Below are 13,049 nucleotides of genomic sequence, written 5' to 3' on the forward strand. Positions count from 1 at the left end.
TGTTTCCTCTTACGTGATTCTTTTTAATCGTTCATGTGCTCACACACATTGTATATTTATTTTGTTAAGCATTTTTAGATGTAATACCTGGTGATGTCGGTGGGGGGTCCTGCTGATGTCAGTGGGGTCACAAAGTTCCCAGGTATGATCTATACATCTAAAAATGGTATCAAAAGAAGGCTCTAGCTGTCCTTAAAAAAGCAAAATGTAATTCGTGTGGGCGCATGAAAAAGGAGAATCAGGAAAAAGCTGTTTTAGGGGGAGTGGGGTGCGCTTCATCGCCACTCCTGTGCCACTCCTGTGCGTCAGGCACCTGTGGGTCAGATTCCCCATAGAACGCACTAGACATGTGGGAACAGACTAAAAGCTACGCTGAGAGCCCCTCTCCATCTGTGTCCTGTTTGGGATCTAAGGGGGTCTTAAACGTGAAAAATTATAAATAGTCCAACATTTAGTATGAATAATCAAAATACCCCCCCCACACACACACACACACAAAAGTATATATTTTTGGGAGAAGACAACCCAGAGTATTTCACTAGTAGCATTTGGGCGCTTACCATGCAACCAGGTGTTCACCAATGCCAGGTAAAGGAATTCATAACATTAATTTTCATTGATTTTTTTCACCAAAAGTTCCAAAAATGTGGGTGTAGGGTGTTTTTTCTTATGTGTGCTTTATTGATTTTATTTGCAGGTGGCTGGCTGTGCCATAATGTGTGATCACCTACACCTTTTTTTTTTTTTCACTTTTCATTTGAACTTTTCTGAGGTTCCTGATTGGTCTCTGGCTGATCAGCAGCAATCACACCTGATGAATGAAGCATCGTGTTTACTTAAGAACGCTAGGCATCCACTTTTTAATCACGTGATCGCACAAGACTTCCAACATGGAGGAACCATCGTTCACAGAGATCCAGCCCTTTTAATGACGACATGGACCGTCATGAAGGTTTTAACCCCTTAAGGACAATGGGCGGTCCCTAAACCCATTGAAAACAATGGATTTTGAGCCCGTACATATACGGGCTTTGTCATTAAGGGGTTAAGGAGTACTGCAGCTGCCCTCATCCTTCTCTGTGGTGTGATGATCCTTGCCCCTGATTGGCTGGTTGGGGAAGCCAATCATTGGCAGGAAAGTGCTTTCGACAAGCAGGCTCCGGAGCTCACTAAGGATATCACACGCATGGATCTGTCTTAATGCATGGAAAATAGCTTCGAGGAGGGCAAAGAGGCAAATGCATATGGGGGATTCTACAGAACACCATAAAAATGTAATGGGTCTCTCAGCTATTATATGCATTGAAGTGCATGATGGCCGGAGCGTGCCTTTAAACGATTTTTGTAAAATATATGAATGTGATGTCACCAACACGTTTCCTGCTCATATCTATTATCCGTTCTGTAATAATCGACTCCCCAGACGGTTACTGTAAGCACAGAACTGCCATATTCATCAATGTCCGTTGGTTTAAAAATGCAGTAGAGATAATTACATTGAGCAGATGTTTCACTTTTATTCTTCCATTTATATGCAAATACTTCTTTTATTAGCAAAAACAGTTAGCGGACAGCAATGGGACTCATGGGAACCATCTTGTTTTTGTAGCAGACCCCTCAGATCACCTTTTTCCTGCCTATTTCAGTCCATGTTATCTGAGGTTTAGTTGGCACCGCCAGCCACGGCTGCAGCAGAGAGATTGCGCCCTACTTCGCTTCCCGTAGACTGCCCATTTTACTTGTAGGGACTCAGTCCTTGGTTTCGTCTCAGATATTTTATGCCTATACATGCATGTTTAAATTGCCTCGCTGTATTAGCCTCTACCACTTTTGCTGGGTGGCAGTTTCACTTATCTACCACCCTCTCAGTAAAGTAAAATGTGGAAAGCGGGAGCCTTTTCACGAAAAAAAGACTGCAGGCACAACAATCAAAATTCAAGTTAGAAAAGATCCAAACCACCTGATGAATTGAGAAAGGCTCCGTTCTCATTAAACGCAGAGCAAATGGGAATACACATTGCTGCTAACCTTAGTTTATACCCAATACTTGGTACCATTTGAAACTGTTCTAGAGCAGGTAAATCAGTCCCAACATTTCCCCCACCCTCAAACTATTTCGGCATCTCAGAAGTCTCTTCTTCAAATGGGAGATCGATTCCATCTGAAGAAAAGATGTCTGTAGCCACCTATTCATATGTTAGATTGAGACAAGCAAAAAACTACATGTCTAGAGCTATGTTTTATTTTATCTTTTTTAGCAATTCTTTTCAAAGTTATAGAACTCATATCCATAATTGGATTTTCATTTCAAAGTGATGAAGCAGGCAATATGCTAAGCCATTTTATTATAACAATAACGAGCATAACATTACCAAATCCTTTATTAAGTTAATTGACTGTATTGCTGGGTGGAAATTATATTTCGAAATGTACTGTATTGTGCTTTGATCACTTTATCGAAGTGAGATACGCTTGTGAACAACGGTCCTGTGTGCGGTAAGGTTAACAAGTGGGTTACGGGTGTGGAAAATCATTGAAACTCAAACCGAAAATACATCTTACTATTAACAACACTGATAGAAAAACACATTTTCTGATGTTTTCTTGTGAGCAACTGCCCTTCATTGGTTGATGGCAGAGGAGGCCCCTGCCGGCGACCAATAGAGCTGCTCGTACGGACCTTTAAAATCCTGGCGGCAAATTTGCTGCGTATCATTACCGCTTTAACCCCTTCTAAAAAAAAAAAAAAGTAAAAACACAAACACGAAGAATGTACACGAATATTCGCCCGAACACAGGAACGGGCGAATATTCATGGAATACGAAGATTTTTCCCCCCATGAAGATGAAGAAGAACACGAAGAGTTGCCCGGCGCTAAGAAATACAGCATGCCACTTTAGTTTTGAAGCTAAATTAGTTTTTTTTTTGTCACCTAAAGATTAAGATACTCCAGTACTTCCATGTGCACAATGTCAGTTTCCAATCACAGGGGCTCTTTAAATAGGCAACCATAATAAGATTGTATTCAGATAAAGCTTGAATTAGACAACGGTACTCCAGTCATATTCTATTGTTTGCCATCGTGCTGTTATATTAACACATTGAGTGACTGCCTCGGTAAAAGACTCTTAATAGTCGCTTGTCACATCAGCGATGTTTAATAAAAAATATCCTTCAATTACTAGAAGAGAGATCAGTTTATCCATGTTGTGTAAAAAAACATAAAGTAAATCTTCCCGGCTACAGTGGATTTGGAACGGTATTAACTGCCTGGATGTATTAATTAAGCTAAGGACTAATTACTATATTTAGCAACTCATAAAATATATCAGCAGTTTAAATTACACAACTCAATTTACTTAATACTGCAAATGTAAATACTGATTAGAAGACATGCGTCATTAAGCATTTGCTGTATAGTTGTTGCTCACTGCAGGATTTTTTTTTTCTAGGGGTACATGCACCTGTTTTAAAGCAGGTGGGTGATTTCCTAAATGCTCCATATCACAGTCCTGTGTGCTAAATAAACCCCTGGAATGGTAATTACTTAGTTAAAAACATTGAAACACAGAATTTGATGGCAGATAACCTTCTAATCTCAGGGTCACGCCGCATGGAGCTGACCCATTCATACTCTACATTGATCTGATAATATCTGACGCTACTAATTATTGCTTTTGCTACCAGCATGTCATGGCTGGTGCCCCCGCCTGAATGCAGGTGACTCCATTAAATAATGGCAAATCAGGTTTTTCATGATGACATGGATAACACATTTGATTGTCGCTACACAGGGGTTGTATGATGGGCCATTAAAGGGTTAACATTTAAAGGGTCTCAGAAAGCTGGCCGGTATGTGGCGCAGGGTTAGTAGAAAGTTTGCAGTCTGGTATAACTACACTAACACAAATACAGGCAGCGACTCAAAGGACCTGAAGCAGTCCCGGTTTACAGGACAATAGGGGCTTCTGTATTACAAAGTGATTCTGGTGCAAAGTGGTCTTATCACCATAGCAACCGCTGGTGTGTTCCTGATGCTAAAAAATTCCATTGGTTGTTACAGTGATAAACGGCGACCAAATTCTGTTCTGTACTTAAAACATACCCCTTGGACTTGAGCCCTCAGTGAGCCATGGGGCAATTCCTGGTAATTGAAGGGTTTTCAGAAGATGTACCCCAGTGTTTCAATGAAAAATTACCACCTTACACTAGTGTAAAATGCGGGCTAAGCCCTCCCTCTGCCAGAGGCTAAAACAGCCGCCTGGCTGAGCATGATATGAGTTGTAGTAACTAAAAAACTAATCTGGCAACATTGTGGGCCCTCTAAAGTTCATATATTCTTAGTAACTCGAATCTACCTCCATCCTCACAAATGTATACTGTATGTAGATCCCAAATACTGTGGAAAGAACTCAGCTGCTGTAGAACATCTTAGATAATGCAACTTTCCAAGTAACGCGCACATTACTAGCTGCAGCCTCCAAGAGGTGCTGCAGCAGCTGCTGCCTGTGCTAAAGCTTCCCTGTCTCAGGGTGAAGAAGGGCCCCCAAGGGCCACATCACTTCTCCCCCTCCCATCTCTTACCCCTGACCAGGGCGGTGTGCGTGCGTTATTTAACCATTCATGTGAAGAAAAGTTTCGAAGGGGAATTTGCAACCGGACATATTCAGTTGTAGAAACATGGACGCGTTGCCATGGTAACCGAGCGACCTCAGGGACACCGACACGTTTTTGTAGCCTCCGAAACGGACGTATATCAACTAGCCATACACTCACTAATTTAGGGGGTCTTGGGGTAAATGCACAGACCCCCACTGCTTTCCATTTTATATATTGGAACGACTGGGAGGATTAAACCCCATCCAGACTGCGACTGACACAGCAGATTGTAGACAAACAAAACACACGGAGCAGGTTACTTAGTTACCGAAGTTTTCCTTAAGACTTTGCAAATCAATAATTCAACAAGACTGTTCCTCTACTACCAGCCCAGACAGGGTCCACGGAAAAACACGCAGATTTCACGAGAATGTGGAACTTCTGATTCAAAGGGCAGAATTTCATTTTGGTTTTAGTTGTTTGAATTGTTTTTAATCGTTTGCCAGGGAAAGGTTAAAAAGTCACGATGAAATCTTCGCTGACCCCAAGGCTCCAAAAGGTAATCCAGTCTGTGGGGTTTTTTAACATTCAAATTTATCAACCTAATTTAACTTAATTTAGTAAAAGTGTCGGATGTTTTGGGAGAAATGTTGGATATTTGATGTTATGGACAGAATTTGTTTAAATTACTGTGTTGGGTTTTTTAACTTAAAATAATGTTATAAGAAAAAGTAGGGATTATTTTGTGCATAATGGGTGAACACAGTGTAGAGAATAATGTAAAAAAGTGTGCAATTGGGACATAATTAGTTTATATATATATATATATATATATATATATATATTTATATATTTATATAGATATAGATATATATATATATCTATATCTATATATATATCTATATATCTATATATAGATATATATATAGATATAGATATATATATATATTAGATTAATGCTTAAAACACAAATGAAGGCAAGTGAATGAGTGAGAGGGCAAGGGAGTATGTATGTATGAATGAATGTGTATGTATATGTGTGTGTGTTAGCATGAATGTGTATAAGCATGAATGTGTATGTGAAAGTGTGTGTTAAAATGTAACTGTGTGAGAGGGAATATGTAAATGTGTGTGTTAGCATGAGGATGTAAGTGTGTTACTGATAAGCGTGAATGTGTGAGTGTGAATGTTGTGTAAATGTGAAAGTGTGTGTAAATATGTTTGCTAGTGCCTATATGAGTTAATTGGGGGTGTCAACAGATGGGGCCACATGGCTTTACCTGCCCTCTGGCCAGAAGCTGCATTTTGAAGGTAGCAGTTACATTAAATAGCACATCCTCCTTCTCACCTGTATAGAACAGTGATATCCTAAAAAATAATTCTAGAGATTTAACAATTTAGCCTTCCATTTTCTAGCAATGACCTTTAAAATCTCTTTAAGAACCTTTGTACCTTTGAGACACTCCAGATACACACCTTGCTGAGAAGTCCTATTCATAGCAGCTGTGTTTGCCTGTTGAGAAAGTCAACACATTAATAAAGGTTTTTGGCAAATATCCAAATAATGACAGTTTCAGCTAAGCTTCAATTTATGTTATACATTCTGTACTATTATATTTATACAGCAATATATGTGCTCACTGGACCATTACTTTAGAATAAATTAGATGTGACGGTCACAGTCACAAATCCTAATAATTATTTTGAATTGCTCATATTAATTTTATTAACAGAAAAAATTAACATGGAAAGACAATTATTTAGGGTACCTTGAGTTAAGCTGGTCAACAAAGATAAGAAAAGTTTATAGTTTATAAAAAAAAATGTTTCTGTTTTAAGATGGAATTATCTAATTGTAAATCAGCAGAGAGGTTCCATGGTTGCTATGGCAATAACACATATTTTTCAGATATTATACCAGAATCACTTTTTACTACTTATGGACAAAATAAGAGAAAAAAAATTTGAAACCCTAATTCTATAACTGTGGATCTAGTGTTGGACCTTAAATGAAAAAAATTGGGGGGTCTTGACTACACAGATAGAGAATATAAAAATTTTGTATATTGAATTACCATTTTACCAAGATTCTGAAGTTTTGTATGATGGTTAAAAATTTTATTTGGACTTTAATAATTTTGTACATAGAATATAACCTTTCCCCGACCCCATTTGGTCTTTCCTTCCTCATTGGCTGCTCCTTTCCCATTTACGGTACATCTTGTAATGTATTTTATAAATGTTTCTGATTAACTTTTCTATATTGAAAATAAATAGAAAACATATAATAGAAGGTTATTTTGATTGCCTAGAATAAATCCAATAAGGTTTACAACAAGTAGAATTAAGTATATTATTTCAAATATCATACAAAAAAATACCACCACTTACGTATGATCTTGTTAATAAATGTAAGACATTTTGGTGGCAGATGTATGTTCTTTGGGAAAAATAAGGAAATAAGGAAAAATAATTAAATAACAGATGTATTACATCAATATATGAAAAAACACAGAATAAAAATTCGTATTTGAATTATTTATAATATCAACTCTTATTCATGAAAGGTGAGCAGCAGCTCCCATTGAAGTCATCCTGCAGTCTTCTGCATGGCTGCTACTTATCTGACAAGTATTCCAATTGAACCCCATTTACGCTATGTCGCATACATGGGCTGCATACTTAAGTATGCTTCCTTTGTCACAAGAAGTTGGGAAGGAGAGGAGAAAGTCTCCCATAACTCAGGAACATATCTGACAATTTGTATTAAAAATATAAAATGCACTCTAATATGCATAAACAATACATTTAAGGACTTAAGTGTGCCTTTAATTAGAGCCAGCATACCCCTTCTATATGAGAAGCTCACTGATGGTGACCCAGCCAAACGCTAAGTAAAGTCAGTGACAAGCCCTTGTGTTAGATAATACACATAATATTTTAATCTGATTCATAAGCAATATATATATTTTTTAATTTCCACTACGCAATATCATTACCAACAGATAATCATATACCATAATTTACTAAGATATTTCCATATCGGTGTTTGGATCAAATTAGATTTTCATGTTTTATTTCAAGTAAAGAATGAAAGGATTTAGTGAGAATAAAATATATTTATTGGCTGAGTTAAGTACCAAACCCAAAAAAAACAAAACAAAAACAGAAGTGGGTCCCATATCTGCTTCCCATAGACTTCATTAACATATAAATTACTTCATTTACAATCCATACAACAAAGCAATATGACCTAATATAAAGCAGGGTGTTTTAGAAATAAAAAAGGCTTGTTTTTCTGCCCCTCATACTGTGCTGGTTTTTTTGTAGTTCACAAATCCCCTGCAGACGTACAGAAAATATTATCTTTCTTAATTCTTCTCTTTGGATAGAGCACTTTTTATGTTCTGAGACACAATAGATTTTAGAACATTAATCGTACAGGAATGTCCCCGGAGCCTACTGAAATTAAACTTTAGTAATGAAATAGAAAAACCATCAACAATTTAATGCTTTACATGTGCAAAAGGGATTAAGAAGCCATAATTCCCAAATAACAGCATGATTACCTTAGGCTCGTGTACATAATGTTAAAGACTCCTTTTACCTGCATGGCCAACCCTTTCATTTCCATATTTTGGATGAACCACAGATTATGCAGAGCGTCCGAGATTTAACACATCTTTGACCAGTCTATGTTATTAGCATAATAGTCCATTTAACAGTCTAACATGTCATCAAACAGTAAGGGATGGGGACCAATGCCCCGACAGAGCATGAGTACGATCTGGATATTTCGACGAGGGTGCATGGAGAGTCACATCAAGGAAATTAGTTTTGGGCATCTTCCAGCATCATGGCAACCTGGAGGTCTTGCTGTAGACCTTGCTTTAATGTATTTCGTTGACAGAAACAATTACAGGGAAACCACAACTAGTCTGCGTATGGAAGAATGGAACTGTGGTTTTATTGGCTGTACTCGTCTATTAGTGTATTCTCTAATGAAATCATTTGGATATTCAAGTGTTTGAAGCGTCCTACTAACCATTCCCATGAATTGAAAATCTTCATTTAGTGAATAAACCACATAGAAATTTGAGTTCCAAAGAGGCACCGTTCAACCTAAACAGGAAAACGTGGGAGATATGCCCTTACTCGCTTGGGAATTTCTGCGAGTTCACCCTGGTTCTTTAGTTCTAATCATGGGAGTTGATAAATATCCCAATGGCGTTTAGTGTCAGGAATTAGAAGAGCGTTAAGATGACACAAGACCTCCAGCTCATCATGATACAGAAAAATGAAAAACAGAGGAAAAGTTATTTTATGTCTTAAACATCAGCAGCGACTACCATAAGAGTGCACATCAAATGATGGAGTAATTTATATATAAAAAAGAAATACATTAATCCAAGTTGAATGTAAGTGAGCCTGTCACTCACACGGCTTTTAGCATCATTACATTTAACTTTGTGGGTGTTTTCAATAAGAGTAATTGTTTTAGATTCTTTCCACCAAAAATGGGGAAAGCTTAATGTGGAGCAACAATTATGCAAATGATTTCACATGTAGTTAACACCATAGCTCCCAGTGGCATGAGTTCTGAAGGCATACAGATTGCTTATTTTGACCTATACAAACATGGACAGCTGGTGGAGTGAAAATTAACTTCAATACTTTTGACATTTTCACACAGTATGCATACCTGGGAACTTTCAGGTCTTGCATCTGTCAGGGTTTTTCCCCATTCTCAGGGTGAAGGGACAGATTACCAGCGTCTGGAGCTGACTCCTTCCTATTCTACACTACTGTGATCATGTACAAGCCTCCCAACTGATACATTTGCTACTAGTGTGTTACGGTTGTTATCCCTGCTTGAAAACAGGTAACTCAATTAAGTGTATCAATTTGGTTAACACATTTGGTGAGTCGACTCCATAGACTCTTCACAATGGGCTATTAAAAGGTTAATATTTCTGAGGCTCATTTAGAAGGTTCCCATGTATGATATAATGTTGTTCAACAGACATATAGAATTTTATACGTAAAATACATTATTACTAAAACCACAACAAGCGCAGAACAGCAAGTATTAAACTATCACACAATGATATACTGAAGTAGCCATGGTAACTGATATTCTACTATTCTCTAGTCATTATATAGGTTTAGAAATGTAATGTTTACCTAAAAACATACCAACAAATAGTATTTTATAAGGAATCACTATTTTATTTTCTGCTCAGGTTATAAGACTGATGTGATTATTGATCATGGAGCACTTGGTGTTATAATAATATTGGTTTTATAGTGTGAGTGTCGTTTTTTTAAACAAAATATATTTTTACGAAGGGTACTCTACTGCTGATCGTTAAGTCTCTGTCTTCGTGTTTCTTACACTTTTATTATTTATTGATAGATTAGATTGTATTATTTATTATATATTATTTTTAGATTATACAGTTATATTAATGTGATACAGCACTCTATAAGATTTTTTTATGTACCTCTGTGTTAAATTTGTATATTTTTAAATTTAATATTGTTCATTTTATATTCTCCCCTCATCGTAGCACTATGGAATGCTGGCATTGTATAAAATGTGTAATAATAATGATGAAAAATAATAATACAGCATGCAGACAAAGATTATAAAAAGGTACGATCAGTAGGTGAAGAGAAAACTTTTAATTTTGGATGTGGCTCTCGTGTGATATCACCATACCTGGGAAGCTTTCAGAGTTGGCTACCCAGAGTTCACCCTGTCCTGTGTGGCTATGATCTGAGGCATGGCTAATCAGACATAGAGGTGGGCTAACCGCAGTTAGACTTTAAATGGGCAGTAAGTACACACAGGGTAGGCTAGAATGGGTGATGAGTATGTGGGAATAGATATGAGCAAAATCTGCTCCCCTTCCCCTTTTAAGAGGATATATGAGAAGCCCAATGATTTCCTAGTTATGGATATCTTATGCATTTGGGTTTGTGAACAGTGGGTTATTTCATGCGTTTCAAGCGGGCCTCAAGAAACTGTCACTTCTCAAGAAAATTAATATATACCAGTAATAGTAAGGTCTTTCTAGAGTTTGTTAGAGGACATTCGGGTTGTGTTTTTGGGAAGAAAGCTTTACCTCTCAGGGTTTGACCAAGAGTCCTTGGTAAACCCTTGCTTCCCTGTGTCTCCAGGTCAGTTTCTTTTTACTCCAGGCAGGATTGCTGTGTTTGGTCATACCTATTTCCACCCTCCTTCTCCAACCCACTAAAGCCTGTCTGGGGCTAGCCATGAATCTATGTGTCGCTAGCCCTACCCCTACATGCAGCTAGTCCTACTTCTAAATGCGGCTAGCCTGGCCACTTCAGAAAGCCACAGAGCTCAAGATAGCCTATCCTGCGAAGTATGACTATAGACTGCTTTGTTGGAATAATACAATCATATTCTTTACATGAATCTGTTCTGAAGAGATTTTCTTTACTTCAAAAGATATGATTGTGTATTCATAAACGAGAATTTTCTGCGGGTCTTAATCCTAGCTTTTATTATTAAACAGTGAGGCGGTAAACCCAGTGTATCCATCATAATTACAGAAGGGCTATCATGCAGAGAAAGAAATGCCGGGTAGATTGAACAACAATTTGTTTTGAAGTACCTAAACTACAGAATTAAAAAAGATTTATAAAAAGTATTTTTCAACTTCTTGAATCTTTATGAAATAACCTATTCTTTATTAAACCATATATTTGATTTTACTGCTAAAAATATACTTGATTCCTACACCTATAAACAATATAACAACATAGCTTGCAACAAGCATAATAGTATGAAAATAGCTCTTCTGCCACATTTTAAACTGCTGCCTTGCATAACGATATTTGTGATAATAGCTTTAAGGGGAAATGCGCTGTTTTAGACATTTTTCACTCTAGTAAAACAACATGGATAGAGCTCAGGAAGTGTGTTACAACTTCCCGTTTGAAGTGTTTTCTGAGGGATCTAGGTAGGCCGAGCCAAGAACTTTAAGATGATCATACCTAGAAACCTTAAATGGGGTGATCCTGTGACATTTATTAAATTAATTTAGCCCACTATTTTAAAATAAAGGTAAATGGTCGGGATGTAGCGTGAGTAAAGAGTAGCAAATATGCGTGTGGGGGGTTATATCATAAGATAAAGCCTCTCAAAGATGTTTAGATTATATTGAGATTCATGCAGTTTTTATGTTGGAGATATTGAAAGGTCTCTGGTGGTTGTATATGAAGGACTATTTAACCACAGAGCATGTGGAACAATTGCTCCAGGATCCCCCCGCTATGGGCGACCTTTACCTAGCCGTACTTACAGGATGAAGTATGTACCGTGGCCTGTAGCTCCCGCCCTCACACTGTGCAACAGGAAGTGAATTAATTTCAGTCAGGCACCTGTAGCTCCCTCCCTCACACTGTGCAACAGGAAGTGAATTAATTTCAGTCAGGCACCTGTAGCTCCCTCCCTCACACTGTGCAACAGGAAGTGAATTAATTTCAGTCAGGCACCTGTAGCTCCCTCACTCACACTGTGCAACAGGAAGTGAATTAATTTCAGTCAGGCACCTGTAGCTCCCTCCCTCACACTGTGCAACAGGAAGTGGATTAATTTCAGGGACCTTTAGCTCCCTCACTGTGCTGTGCGCACGGAAATTACATCACTTCCAGGCGCGGAGCGTCAATAAGGGAGCATGAAGGACTGGCTATGAAGGACATCTGAGAGGCAAGCGGTGGGTGTGATAAATACCTCATGAGGGAATGCAAGATTGAGGAGAAGACTAATTGCCCCAGGGCCCCAAGTACCTTGATCTGGCCTTGTGTGTAGGAATATATCAGGTATAAACACATTGTTTTTAGTTTTAGTCAAGGGTGAGAAGTCCTAGTGATGGAGAACCTTTGGTGAAGAAACCAATTTTTATCTAGAGGGGTGATGCCTACTAGACAAATCCATTTAAAGTAGTTTTACAATTAGTATGTGAAATGCAGGATTGAAAAGGCTAGAAAAGAGGGTGTAAAAACTGATGGCTCTGTAAAAAATTAGGATGGAAAGCCGTGCCCTTAGTGTCACATCTGGGGGACTGAACAGCTTTTACGTTTTACATTGAACCCAGACAATGACAAGGTCTCCAGATACACTAGCAGGATCCTACTCAATATAATTTGTTTCATTTAAAGTATTATATGTTTTCCATTTTTAAGCAGAAAGTTCTCTCACCTTCATCTGCTTGAAGCAGTACTAAAGAGTCTAAGACCTAAATGAGAAGTTTGTAATTAAAGATTGTTTTGTATCGCCAAAATAATTGCATTTTTTATAATATTATTATACCGTTCTATATATAGTCTTACCGAATTCTTACCGTGACCTGTTTTAATCATGATGTTTCTAGATTAAGAACTACATTCATTCTTAGGATTCATGTCAAATGTTAAT

General features: G+C 37.7%; 1 protein-coding gene across 1 annotated transcript in view; it reads left to right on the forward strand.

Annotated features, from left to right (window-relative positions):
* Positions 1-5,070: 5,070 nt before the first annotated feature.
* Positions 5,071-13,049, forward strand: part of DNAH3 (dynein axonemal heavy chain 3) — a 104,838-nt gene continuing 96,859 nt past the window's right edge. The window contains exon 1 of the mRNA XM_053471658.1: positions 5,071-5,159. Coding sequence (XP_053327633.1) covers positions 5,127-5,159 — 33 coding nt within the window. The 5' untranslated portion in view covers positions 5,071-5,126. The remainder of the gene's footprint in view (positions 5,160-13,049) is intronic.

The sequence above is a fragment of the Spea bombifrons genome, chromosome 7, assembly GCF_027358695.1.
Source record: "Spea bombifrons isolate aSpeBom1 chromosome 7, aSpeBom1.2.pri, whole genome shotgun sequence".
NCBI classification, from domain to species: domain Eukaryota; kingdom Metazoa; phylum Chordata; class Amphibia; order Anura; family Pelobatidae; genus Spea; species Spea bombifrons.